The sequence below is a fragment of the Mandrillus leucophaeus genome, unplaced genomic scaffold, assembly GCF_000951045.1.
Source record: "Mandrillus leucophaeus isolate KB7577 unplaced genomic scaffold, Mleu.le_1.0 Scaffold504, whole genome shotgun sequence".
Lineage (NCBI taxonomy): Eukaryota > Metazoa > Chordata > Mammalia > Primates > Cercopithecidae > Mandrillus > Mandrillus leucophaeus.
Window position 1 is genome coordinate 890336 of NW_012105410.1, and position 14172 is coordinate 904507.

General features: G+C 44.6%; 1 protein-coding gene across 2 annotated transcripts in view; it reads left to right on the top strand.

Moving 5' to 3' along the window:
- Positions 1–14172, top strand: part of C2CD3 (C2 calcium-dependent domain containing 3) — a 190128-nt gene that overhangs the window by 158001 nt on the left and 17955 nt on the right. The window contains exons 29-32 of one of the 2 annotated variants that reach the window (XM_011996184.1): positions 103–267; positions 4337–4557; positions 7968–8895; positions 13829–13940. In XM_011996184.1, coding sequence (XP_011851574.1) covers positions 103–267; positions 4337–4557; positions 7968–8895; positions 13829–13940 — 1426 coding nt within the window. Of the gene's footprint in view, positions 1–102; positions 268–4336; positions 4558–7637; positions 7812–7967; positions 8896–13828; positions 13941–14172 lie in introns of those variants that run through there. The other variant, XM_011996185.1, reaches the window with a different exon arrangement.

The following is a 14172-nucleotide window of genomic DNA, read 5'->3' on the forward strand; positions in this document are numbered from 1 at the left end:
GTTCCATTTCAGGATAATGATTTGTTTATTGTCACGCTAGCAGTGTTCTCATTGATTGGGAATTTATTTTGCTCCCTTTTTTTTTTTTTTTTTTGGTGGCAGAAGTGGCACCACAAGAAACCAAGCATCACGCCATGAAGAGCATGTGCAGAACATTCGCCGGTTTCATGAATCCCTGCATCTTCAGGGAGAAGCACTCTTGCCATGTGATGACAAACTGACCACATCACCTTTGTCCTCCCAAACCTCCATTCTGACTTCTCTCAGGTGAGGCTCTGCGGAGAAAAGATGCAGGAAACCATAGTGGGGCACAAGGTGAATGAGAAATGGCAATGTGCATTACTGCTTTTCCATCACCTGCCACGGCCCTAGGAACATTAGTAGAGTGCTCTTTTGCATGTTAGTATCAGGTTGGACCGTGGAGCCTCATGGGATTCCTCATAGATGAATCTGTATCAGCTTGGGACCTTTCATTCCTTCAAGGGCTCTGTTACTGATCCAGCTGTAAATGCAGGAGCTTCAGGTTATTCACCAAAACTTCATAATAACCACCCTCACATCTATACAGCCTCCCACTCTCTTTAGAACTTACAAAGCTTCGTCCTGCCCACAGTCTTTATCCTCACAACCATTGACTTCTTCCAGACCAGCCTCTGTCCTGTTAACTCTTTTCTGTTCCTTTCTTAGTTTAGTTAGCACCTGAGTCAGAGAATCGCTGTAAGAATTGAAAGGGCGATGATAGATCAGCTATATCAGCTCCTCGCTTGTCTAATGAAAAGCGTGGCACAGTGGAAAGGACGTGGCTTCAGAGTCAGATAGACTTGACCTCCAGTCCTTGCTCTGCCCATCTCAGTGGAGGAGATAGCCATGTTGCCAAATAATTATAATGCAGGTTAGTAAGAGCTGCAGTTTTCCTGGCCAAGAGTAGACAGGGGAATGCCTAATATTCTGGATTGTTCCTGGAAAGATTTAAAGAAGTCACATTTGAAGTGGTCTTTGAAGGACATTTTGTGCAGAAAGAAGTTATGTCAAGGCTCAGGGGCAAGTCAAGTTTGGGGAAATGCCAGCAGTGCATGTAGGAAAAAGCTGAGCATAAGATGCAAGAAGCAAGGTGAGGTTTTTAAGAGTCAGATCATGAAGGGCCTTAAATGGGCTCCAACACCTGACCTTGCTTACCTCCTTATTCACCAGGACAACAGGCCTGAGCCACTGCGGCTCCCAGCTTTTTTTGTTTTTGTTTTTGTTTTTGTTTTTCTTGAGATGGGGTCTCACTCCGTCACCCATGCTGGAGTGCAGTGGTGCAATCTTGGCTCACTGCAGCCTCTGCCTCCTGGGTTCAAGCGATTCTTCTGCCTCAGCCTCCCAAGTAGCTGGGATTACAGGTCCCCATAACCACACCCAGCTAATTTTTTGTATTTTTAGTAGAGATGGGGTTTCACTATGTTGGCCAGGCTGGTCTCAAACTCCTGACCTCGTGATCCCAAAGTGCTGGGATTACAGGCGTGAGCCATGGCGCCCGTCCAAAAGACTTTATATTTGGGGGAAAAAAAAAAACCTATTCTTTGATTTTATAATGCAAACTCAGAAAAGAAACATCGACAAAATCTTTTTGGTTAATGACACAAGTTAAACCTTGATTAATAGTGCTATAGACCAGCAGACCCCAAGCTTTTTGGCACCAGACGCTGGTTTTGTGAAAGATCATTTTTCCACAGATGGGGCAGGGTGGGGTTGGGGGGTGGGGAATGCTTTCCAGATGAAACTCTTGCACCTCCCATCATCAGTCATTATTTAGATGCTCATAAGGAGCGCACAGCCTAGATCCCTCACATGAGCAGTTCACAATAGGGTTTGCGCTCCTATGAGAATCTAATGCCGCTGCTGATCTGACAGGAGGCAGAGCTCCGGGGTAACGCTCACTTGCCCCCGCTCACCTCCTGCTGTGCAGCCCAGTTCCTAATAGGCCACAAACCAGTACCGGTCCACAGCCCAGAGGTTGGGACTTCTGTTATAGATTATGGGAAACTGCCCAAACTTATTTTACAAAGAAGTAATATGTTCAGATTCTTATTTCAGATTAGTAAAATGCTAGAGGTTGTAGGCTATTTAAGTGAAATTATTGACAATTTGGTTGTATTTTATTGGGTCATCACATAACCTATTTGGAACCCACTTGAAAAAAAAAACCCCTTCACCTTCGAGTAGTTTCTCTCAACCTTGGCACTGTTGATATTCTGGCCAGATATTTTGTTTTGAGGGTCAGTTCTGTGCATTATATGATGTTTAGCTGCATCCCTGGCCTCTACCAACTACATACAATAGCACCCCTCTCTTTGGGTTGACTTGTGACAACCCAAAATGTCTCCAGACATTGCCAGTGTCTGGGGAACAATATTGCCAGCTTGAAAACCACTGCACTAGGACAGTAGTTCTCAAAATTTAATGTATATCAGAATCCCATGAAGGGCTTATTACAGCACTGATTGTTAAGACCTATCCACACAGTTCCTGATTCAGTAGGTCTAGGATAAGGCTTGAGACTCTGCATTTCTAACAGGCTCAGGTGATGCTGCCATAGCTGGTCCTAGAACTAGGCTTTCAGAACTACTATCTAGAGGGATTCTTTACCAAATGGGCGTGAAACATGGTAAGATCAATTTGCATTACCTCCTTAGATTCAGAGAGCCCTTTAACAGTGCTGCATTTGAATCATAGCTATCATTTCAGGCCTTCAGAGCAAGTATTAATAAACCTGTGTTTCACAGATGAGCAAATTACAGCTTGGTGTTCGTAGGTTGATATGCCATGGTTCTACATGGTTCTACACTGGTCTAACAAGACCAGTAGGTTTGCATATTTCTCAAAGCTACCCCCCACCAAGTTACATTTATTTGCATGTTCCTCCTGCAGATGTTTATCCATGTGGCATATACCACAATATAGACACCTAAGTGATTTGGTACACACCACTGTGACTTGAGTCTTGGCCTCTAGTGATAGAATAAGGATTAACTTTGTCCTCTCATTTGGATTTTCCTCTAAGACACGCAGACTGTTTCTAACAAAAGGATAGAAGGACTTTCAGTTCATGTCACAGGTATTTAGTGTCCATGTTGTGTTGATTGTACCAGGCACATTGAGTGTACTAAGGAAGCAGAGAAATTTGAGATACATCTTCTATTCCGAGATGCCCATGGCCTACTTAGGGAAACCAAACTAACATGTAATGAGACAATTAAGGGAAAATCTAAGAAAAGGTTTGACGTGTGAAATGATGAGTGTGAGGGTGTTTAAGGGACAGGTGGTCCAACGATTTGGGATAATGGACTTTAAAAAGAAATGTGAGCTGCAACCTTAAAAGTTGAATGGAATAGAAATAGAGCAGGGAGTTACTTGAACTCAGGTTCCAGTATCAGCAGAAGTATGAGGAAGAAACGAACCCAGCTGGAATAGAGCCCATCTCATATGGAAAAAGCATAAGACTTGGAGTCCCAAATTCTGAGTAGCTACATACTACTCCCTGCTCTGGACAAGCCACTTAAATTCTCTGAAACTCAAGTTGCTTATTTATAATTACTGATCTCATATGATTAGCTGAAAATTAAACAAGATAGTATGTTTAAAAGCATAAACATAAAATCCTATGCAAGTGAAGGTTTCTTATTGGAGAATGGTAAGAATGCAGCCCTATTAAAGGCTTTTAAACAGATTTTTCAAATCATTTATTTATGTCCTTTTTATCCATTCAACATTCTTTTGTTTTGTGCCAAGCACTATGCTGGGTGCAGTAGACGTGAAGGAATCAGCCCAGAGCTCACCGTATATCAGGGGAAGTAGATGTGAAATAAATGAGTGATGTGATGGAAGAGTGCAGAAAGAACTATGGAGCACAGAAGAGGAGCCCCTAAACTAATTAAGAGAGTCAGGGAAGGCTTTTTAGAAGTTGCTTGCCTGAAGGATTAGGAATGGTTATGAGGTAGCAAAGGACAGTGTTAGCACAGAGTAGGGCTTTGTTCTGTCAAAGTAAAGAGAAATAAGGACTGGAATGATGGTCAAGAATGGTTCCTTTCTGAGGAAGTGGCATTTTTGCTGGACATCATATGAGGAATTGCATTAGACAGACAAAATGGGGAGAAAGTTGTCCCCAGTAGCAGGATTGCAGTCAGAAGAGTGAAGGATAAGTTGGTGGATTGGAGAGAGAGGGCCTTAGTATATTAATAGAGCAAGTGAGAGGTATTAAGGCTTTGGCTCAAGCGGTAGTGTTCAGGGGACATAAAAGATGTTCATAATCTCCATGAATTACCCTTTTGTCTTCTTCTCCCCCTTTTGTTTATAGGAAGAATCTGAGTGAGCTTGATCAGATCCAGAGGTACTTCAGCCAGAAGCTCACCAAGCCTTTCCTACCCCTCAGCCCTCAAACTCAAACGGCCATCTCACAGCACCAGGAGAGCTGTAGGGACCATCTTGAGCCAGGTGCCAGCAGCCTAGACCCTGGGAGCCAGTGTATCCTGGAAAAATCCAATAACCTGGTGTTGCAAGTCAGCTCCTTAATCACGGGTATGGTTCAGATCCTTTCTTATTGAGAAGTTATGGTCACTAGGTGCTAATTCGAAAAGCATTTGAATGTTTTCCTTTGGACAAGCCCCTATGACCAATACAGACCAGTTGTTTTCACCCTCTTCCCTTTTTTTTTTTTTTTTTTAACCATCTTGCTTTTGAAAAGGAGGGACATAATAATATGGCACAGCAACATGGGGCAATGGAAAGAGCATTGGACTGACCCAGGTCCTTGATGGGCTTCTGGTACAGACTTAGAGTCTGACTCTGAACATGTCCTTTCCCTTCTTGGACTTCAGGTTCCCCAGCCAGGAAAAGAGTGGGGTAGATTAGATGAGTGGTTCCTCAATAGCAGTTCTTGAACTTGTGCCACTCTCTGAGAAAATAATAAACAACAAGCATATTTAAAATTCTAATTATCAGAGCCCAGAAGTCTGCACTTTTTACAAGCACCCTAGATGATTCTGGATGTTAGGGGTTCATAGTCCACCCTTTGAAAAACCCCTTTGGAGCAGTGGTTCTCACTTTAGCTGTGTATTGGAATTATTGAGGGACTTTTAAAAAACCCTGTGCCCAGGCTGTACTGTAGGTCAACAGAATCTCTGAGGTGGAACCCAGCAGGCATCAGTATTGTTTCTAACTCCCCAGGTAGTTCTAGTGTGTGGACAAGACTGAGACTGCTCTAGAGCAAGTATTGGCCAACCTGCCTGAGCACAAGAATCACCCAGGGCAGTTACTGTGAAATAGAGATTCCTGGGTCCTGCTCCATCCTTCTGAATCAGGATCCAGGGTCATGACCTAGAAATCTTTATCAGGCAAACTTCAGGGAACACTGGGAAATCAACTAGGTCAGCATCCTTAGACCTCACTTGTTTTTGCTCAAGCAAAATGCATAGATTCTCCACAGGGATGAAGAATTTCAATTTTCTTTGTCTAAAGGGAGAGAAAAACACCATGATTGACACTAAGTACAAACCTTCTTTCTGTCCTCTTCTTCCAGATACCTAACCTGTTTGTATCCATGGCCTCAGATAAATGCTCTGTGTTTGACTTCCACTTGCTTGGATATTTTCAGTCAAGTGTTTATTGAGCACCATCTGTGCCAGGCACTATTCTATTATTTGTCCCAGGAAGATACAGTGGTGGATGTGACAGGCATTATCTCCCTTCATCAAGCTTATATTCTATAGTCAACCAAAGAAAAATCCTCTCACAAAGAAAGTATGACAGCAGAAGAGATGAAGGCTTGTTTGGAGTAGAGGTGGAAACAAATAGGGGAATCTTTACAAAGGGGCATATTAAAAGAGGAGAGAGAGGGGAATTGTGGCCAGGCACGGTGGCTCACACCTGTAATCCCAGCACTTTGAGAGGCCAAAGTGGGTGGATCACTTGAGGTCAGGAGTTCGAAACCAGCCTGGCCAACATGGCAAAACCCCGTCTCTACTAAAAATAAAAAAATTAGCTGTGCGTGGTGGTGCGCATCTATAATCCCAGCTACTTGGGAGTCTGAGACACGAGAATCACTTGAACCCAGGGGACGGAGGTTGCAGTGAGCCGAGATTGCTCCACTGTACCCTGGCCTGAGCAACAGAATGATACTCTGACTCAAAAAAAAAAAAAGGAAGAAGAAGAATTGAAGCTGTGGGGCCTAATATTTATCCTGGAAGAAATGGGAAGTTCTCAGCAAGCAGACGACTGAATGAGAACTGGTTTTCACAAGGAGAATGAATTTAAAAAGAGAAAGATGATTAGATCGGGGAAACCATTCAAAAAAAAAAAAAAATAGCAAAAGCCTGCCCCTGCCTCCATTATGCCTCAGTGCGCTTCTTTTACAAAGCCATCAGACAGATGGATATGAGTGAAACTTGAGAGAGTGTTACCAAGTGGGTTTTTTTTTAAGCCAGAGCTATATACTAGGCTGGGCCCTAGCGATACAACATGATTCAGACATATGGTTCATGCCCTGAGAAGCTTCCTGATAAGACTTGGAGTCCCAAATTCTGAGTAGCTACATACTACTCCCTGCTCTGGACAAGCCACTTAAATTCTCTGAAACTCAAGTTGCTTATTTATAATTACTGATCTCATATGATTAGCTGAAAATTAAACAAGATAGTATGTTTAAAAGCATAACATAAACTCCTGTGCAAGTGAAGGCTTATAAGGAAGCTCACAGTCTGAGGGGGTAAACATACGATTACACAGCATCGTATTCTTAAGTGCTTCCTTATAGAACAAAGCCATATAGCAATCTTATTGAACTCATGAATCTGCAAAGGCTTCCTGAAGGAGATCCAATAGAACATGCCTTGAAGCCTTGAAGGCTGGGCAGGTTTATAAAAAACAAGAAGACTGCTCTGAGACAGAAAGCATGCTCAGGCCAAAGGATTGGGATCAACTAAACATGCTTCCCAGTGCCTATTCCTATTTACAGGTAGTAATGTTCCATTTTCATATATCTACCCATTCCTTTGAGGCCTGAAAATCATCAATGTATAATATTAAACGCCAGCACCTCCTGTAGAATGAGCCCTGTGTTAGGTGCTGTGAGGGAGATGTGACCCCTATTTCCCAGGAATCAAATTTGCCTTCAGTTCCTAATTTTCTTGTCTCAAATTATCTTGCAAACATGTATCATTTACTAGGTCTGTTTATTAATTTATTCACTCCTATTTCATCCCAAAAATAATTTGAGATGACTAGTAGCTTCTATTTATTAAGTGGTTGTATATTCACCACACAGTGTATGCCCATTTCTTTCGTGTATTCTCTACTGTAACCTTATGAAGTGGATGGTGTTGATTACACTGTACAGATAAACAGGCTCAGAGAGGATAGTCTGCTTGTGATCACAAAGTTAACAAGTGACAACGGAGATTTGAACCCAGGATTGACTGGCTCCAAAGCCTGTGCTCTTTCCAACATACCCTGCTGCTTCTATTTTCTCTGTAAATCTTCCCTGCCTTATCATGTGGGTGATAGATATTTCCTTGCTTTTATTTTCCAAGTAAAATCGGTAGTTTTAATAACTGTCATCAAATAGGTAAATAAGTGGATTCTCATTTTGATTTTTAATATAGGTAGTTACTGAAGTAACTGGAAGCGTGAACATGCCCACCAGAACTCCCAGCTCCTAAGGATTCCTGAGCATGAGCAGATAGTCTCTGAAAGCATTTCCACAGATGTATCCACAACTATAGATTAGATTCTGGTCCTCTGATATTAGAATAAAGTACTAAAAATTGTACTGCCTTGAATATAGTCTCACTGAATCTTGGGTGGACTAATTTTCTTTATGGCTTGTTCAAAGTCTGATTGCCAGAGTGCTTCTGAAGCTAGAGGCTAGTGTGGGAAATTTGAGGGGTCTGTGGCCCTACCTTGTAATGAGAGTGATATGTGTTGCTGTTCAGATCTGCAGACTATCACCAGGGATTCCCAAGCGGCTTTGAGTTCTCACCGAGCCAGGAGTAGAAACAACAAGGCCACCACCCTCCCAGATGCTCGGGACACAGAGGCACTGCAAGAACAATGCACAATGCCAGATGAGCCACTGGCAAGAGCTCCAGATAAGGGCACAGATTCCCCACCACCCCCTCCTCTTGAAGAGACTTCAAATGGAGGAAGAATGCTCCATGAGTCCCTGAGGCATACAGTACCCATTACAAGGATGCAGAGCAGTGAAGACACTGAGGCAGGCCCAGCCTACAGTGATGAAGACTATGAAGAAGATATCATTGAGCCCAGGACCTTAAATGAGATCACCACGGTGACAGACAAAACTAGCCCTTGGTCTAGTTTCATATCAGACACAAGTGACGTCATCAGCCCTCAGCCTGACGAGGTACAGAGGGAAGGCCCCTCTTGTCCTTCTCCAGGGCCTTTCTACAAAGAAGAGCTTACGGTCAAAAGTAGCTTTCTTTCCAGCCCAGAAAGGACTATCAACTCCCACCTGCCTAGGGAGGGTTCTCCTAGCCAAAGTCTTGTTGCTTGTGAGGGTGAGGCCTCTAAGGCCAAGATTAGTGGCGAGTCTGCCTCAGCCAACCCTGAGCCCATCCCATGCCCGACACTCTCAGGAGCCCAACAGAGCAGGACATTTGTTGGATGGAGTTCACCACAGGCAGATCAGAACAAGGAGCCCAAGTCAGAGGCCCCTGCCGAGAATGAAGCTGCTACCAGTGAGCTCAGTGACTCTGCTGATAGCTTCAAGAAGTTGCCACTAAACCTAGCCTCCCAGAGCAGAAGGAAAAAACATAAGGGACCACCCATCGACTCCTCTGACATCAGGCAGAGGCAAGTGACAACTGGATCAGAGACATCCACAAAGCATAGCCTCCTACTGTATCCTTTGGCATTTCCCACAAGTGGTTTGGATGCTGGTGCTAAGGCTAGCCTAGTGTGAGTGTGAGCAAGTGGCCACCCTCATGGAATGCACTGGGGGGCATGGGAAGACCATTCCTTCAGAAGACCCCACCTGCATGACAGGTGCTACAGTTTTACCATTAACACCAGCCCTCAGAAACATAATGCCTTGAACTGGGTTTAGGCATTGGTAGCACATTAGCCTAGCCTACCCTGATTTATCCAATTCACCTGTTGGATATTTTACCACCTGAAGGCAAGGCTCAGCATCTAAGGAATGAGACTATTTATCTCAATTGAAAGAGAAGCAGAGGGGCTAGAGAAAGAGGAAAGTAGATCACTGCCATTGAGCACTTTATGCACATTTTTCATTTAGTGATCACAAGTCTTTTAGGTAGGTATCATCTCTATTTTGCTTATATAAGGAAACTGATGCTCAGTTATCGTGACTTGCCTACTTTTTCTTTTTTAAGAGACAGTTTGTTCTGTCACCCAAGCTGGAGTGCAGTGGGATTATCATACCTCACTGCAGCCTCAGATTCCTGTGGTCCGGTGATCCTCCCACCTCAGCCTTGCAAGTAGCTAGAACTACTAGGTATGCACCATCACACCCAGCTAATTTTTTTTAAGAGTTGGGGTTTTGCTGTGTTACCCAGGCTGGTCTCAAACTCCTGGCCTCAAGCAATCCTCCTGCCTCAGCCTCTCAAAATGCTGCAAGTAGAGCATTTGAGCCACCATGCCTTGCCAGATTAAATTTTTTTTAAAAACCAAGTGATGGAGCTAAGCAGGCACCATGGAGATGGACTTTCCCAAGGCCCCAGTAAGGTACTGTTGATGGGAACAGGGGGCACCTGACATTCCCTACTCCCTCCTTTTAAACACAGACTGGCATGTTATGGGGAAAGGAAACCACTTAGGACCATCTACAGCCTTCACACCTGTGGCCTAACCAACTGATTAGATCAGCTCACCTGCTATCCCAACAAGCAGGGAATATTGTGTGGCTGGCAGGTGAAGCAGGCTGCTTTACTAGACTAGAAATCTTCCTCTACTAGAAGTCAGGGAGCCTGACTTTTTGACCCTTCTAGACCCACAAAATGATTTTTGTGATTATAGACATATAGTTTAATCTTTATGAGCCCGTTTCTTCACCTATAAAATGGAGGCGGAAATCCCTTACCCACCAAACTATAAGCTCCCCAAGTCAGGGACCTTGTCTTTTTCTGCATCCTCAGGACCTAGCACTACCCAGAGAAGGGATTTGTCAGTATAGATTGGATTGAACTATCACAGTTTCACAACATTGTTGAGAAAACCAGATGAGTGGAAACATTTGTACATACCACACAGTATGATTCTTGATGCAGATCAGAGAAAAACCTAGGGGTGGGAGAGTGGGCTCAGGAAAGGATTAAAGCATGCAATGGCTGGAGTCTGAGCATTGAAAATAGACCTCCTCATGTGCAGTTCTCCCTGACCTTGCCTATCCTGGATCCTGGACCCTGATGTTGCTGCCTTTGCAGTCAGTATTAATTGTGCTCAGAATATGGCCGGTGGAGGAGCTGCCATATGTGTCCAGACCCTAAGCGCTGCTTTAACTTAGGCCTTCCTGACTATTCTTTCAAAAATAAATCGTGCCAGGCCCTGTGCTGGGTGCCAAGGACAGATTTGAATGAGACCTTACCTTGAGAAGTTCCCATTATGAGATAGGAGACGGTCAAATAGATAGATACTGACAGTTTATTGTGCCAAGTACTGTGATGAGACTTGGACAGAACGCAAGGGAGCGTGAGGAGGGAGCTGCCCTAACTCTACTTGGAGCCATCCCAGTAAGAGAGACAGGAGAGCCAGGCCTTAAAGATGAATAGGCATTGTGCAATAGAGACAAGGAAAAGTTCTAGTCAGGACAAACTGTATGTGCAGAGGCCTCACTGGGTGAAGGAGGCTGCCTGTGGGCAGTAGTTCACTGTGGCTAGAGTCCAGGGATGAGGGGATGGTGCAAGGTGAGGCAGGGCCTGGATCTTAAAGGACTTCTATGCCTGGCTGAGGTACTTGGACTCTATTCTAAAGCAAAGAAACTTCACTTTCCTCATCTGGAAAATGGAGGTGATAGTAGTACTTACTGGGTTGTTGTGAAAATGAAAATAATCATGTAAAATGCCTAGCACGATACCTGGTACATGGATAGTGTCCACTGTTAAGCAAGAGTGTGGTATGGTCAGATGTACATATGAGAAAAGAAGTCACCCAATGCCTTACAGAGGGCAGGTTAAGAAAGGGAAGACTAGAAGCGAGGAGGCTAGGTAGGACACTTGCAATACTAAAAGAGATGAAGAAAGTCTGACCTGAAGTATAGACTGCTTTATGATGAAAAGGAGGGGAACAGATCTGAGAGGATTAGATAGAGGGGCAGGGGATGAGACAAAGGAAATAATAATTAGAGGTTTCTGTCACAAGTTACCAGGCAGGTGATACCATTTACTGGATAGGAAACAGCACATAGACGGGTTTGGGAGATGATGCAGGTTGCCCTTTGCGGCATGTGCCTGTAGGACATCCAGGAGGAGATGCAGGCCTGGAGTTGAGGGCTGAGCTCAGCCATAAAGGGAGGCATCTCTGGGAATCGATGAGGGCAGCAAGAACAGCCTGGGAAGGGGGAACCAAACACACAGAGGCAGACTCTGAGCATCTTCAGTGTGCAAAGGAGAAGCAGGACAGGGCATGCCCACAAAGGAGGTGAGGAGAGCTGGTCGGGAGGTGGGAGAAGCAGCAAAGAGAGGTGCCATGGGAGCCGATGCTGCAGAGTTTCAGGACGTGGTGGTCAACACTGATGCTGCACGTAGGTCCAGGAGAATGTGGCTGACATGTATCACTGGTTTTATTGTTAAGGAGGACCTTGCATTGGTGAGAATGGAAGCCAAACTTCATTAGTCAAAGGAGCTAAATGGTGAGGACAGTGAGAACAGGCAACTTTTTCACATAAACTGAGGAGATAAGAATAGCTGACATTTATTAAGTGCTCACTATGCTAGGCACCATTCTAAACACTTGACATTTATAAATTCATTTAACCCTCAAAACAATAAGTACTAATACATTTTAAAATGGAGAAATTGAGGCACAAAAAATGAACTTTCCTGAAGTTATCCATCTAGTAAGTGACAGAGAGCTGGGTGGCAACTAGAAGACAATGCAAGGTCAGGGGTTTGTTTGGTTTTTTTCCCCTAAATGGGAAACTTGAACATTTTTATGACTGAGGAACAGGAACTTAAAAGTTCATGAGGCCAGACATAGTGGTTCATGTCTGTAATCCCAGCACTTTGGGAGGCCAAGGTGGGAGGATCACTTGAGGTCAGGAGTTCAAGACCAGTCTGGGTAACATGGTGAAATTCCATCTCTACTAAAAATACAGAAATTAGCCAGGCGTGGTAGCATGCACCTATAATCCCAGCTACTCTGGAGGCTGAAGTAGAGGAATTACCTGAGCCCAGAAGGTCAAGGCTACAGTGAGCCATGATCACACCACTGCACTCCAGCCTGAATGATGGAAGTGAGACCCTTTTTCAAAAAAACGTGTAATAAAATGAAGTTGGTGGGAGAAAGTGGCTGTTGGGACAGGACCCTAAAGCACAGAGCCAGCCCTGCCACCTCACAGCAAAGTTCCTTCTTCCCCACAGCATCGGCTGGCTGGCAGGCAGGCCCCAGCAGTTTCAGCAACAGCAAATAGACCCTACCTCACCTGGGCCTCTGCAGAAGGCCTGAGGTCAAAAGGTCTTTCCCTTTGGGATCTCCATTCCTCCCCACCTCTCTACGGAAAAATCAGGGACTTGAACCAAAGCAAGAAATCAATGCATTTCATTCATTCACAAGGTATTTATTGAGTACTTACTGTCTCCCAGGTACTATGCTAGGTGACAGGAATATGGTTATGAAAAAGATCATCTCTGCCTTCTTGGAGTGTAGAGTCTAGTGTAGAAGAACGATGATAAAATAGAAAAGGTGGTAAGCAAATTGGAGTGAGAACCACACTTAGCTTATTAAACAGAAACAAAAAATTGGAACATCAAAATAGTTCCCTCTTTACCCCCTTCAGAGTTCAACTAAACTGAATCAGTTATTTGATTCAAAAAATAATGAGAATATGTGGAACACCACATGCTCAACACAGCACTGAGTACCTCAAGAAGATATGGTGGAGAAGTGCAAGATACGATACAGTACCTGCCTTCTAGGGCTTGCATCCAGATCGGACCAGCTGTACTGGTGCCTGACGTGAGGACATGTCCTGTCATGGACAGCCCCTGATGCAGAGCTCACATTTCTGGATGTGAGCAGAGAACACAGGCAAACAGGCCCTCCTTCGGTGCAGGGCACCTAAATGCAGCCTAAGGCACTGCCTCCTGGAGCCACATGCCCATCCCCACATTGTCTGACTGACTGCTAATAGGTCTTTTTCTAACCAGCAGGCCCTTAGGCAAGAATCAGTCAATGCCTACTACCTGCCAACCTCCTGAGGGGCTTTCAGGAAGTAGAGGTAACAGAAGGAAACTGTCTCTGCCATTGAGAAATTTAGGGAAGATTGAAGAAAATAATTGTATCAGACTGAAAAATTAAGCATTCTCATGTGTTGCAAACTGCTCTAGGTTGTGAGGAAGGAGGGATCCTGTGGGCTAAGATTAAGAGAAGGCTTCCTAGAGGAGGCAGGTTTGAACCGATCCATAAAGAACTTGTATGTGTTAGGAGTGGGCAAGCCTTCCAGTCAGAGGGAGCTAGCTGAGCAAAGAATTTATGGACAAGATTAATTGAGGGAAAAACATGAGTGGGGGCAGAGTGAATGGTCAGTGGAGATACTGGCCTCCACTGCAAGGGGGGTGGACTTCTAGGTATTTTTGTCCCTTAACTGCCATCGTAGCCCAGAGCCCATTGTGGTGCCCAACTTCTTTTTGCCTCCCCAGCAGTTGGAGGCTTCCCTGCGGATGCTGTCACTCTCAGCAACTTTGCCACCAGCAGCCACAACAGATCGGGTAAGAGAATGGCCAACTGACCTTTCTCCTATAGAGTCATCATCTCTTCCACAGAATAGTGCACAGAAGGCAGAGCTGCCCCAGGCCATCTTCCTGGAAAGGCTGCAGCAGGGGTCACTCCTCAAGCTTGTACTGAGCATATTCTGTGGGCCCAGCAGTAGTCAGGGAGCTCAGGAAAAGTGAGGAAGAGCAAATGTGTAAGAGCAGGGCATTGTCGGCCAACACTGACATG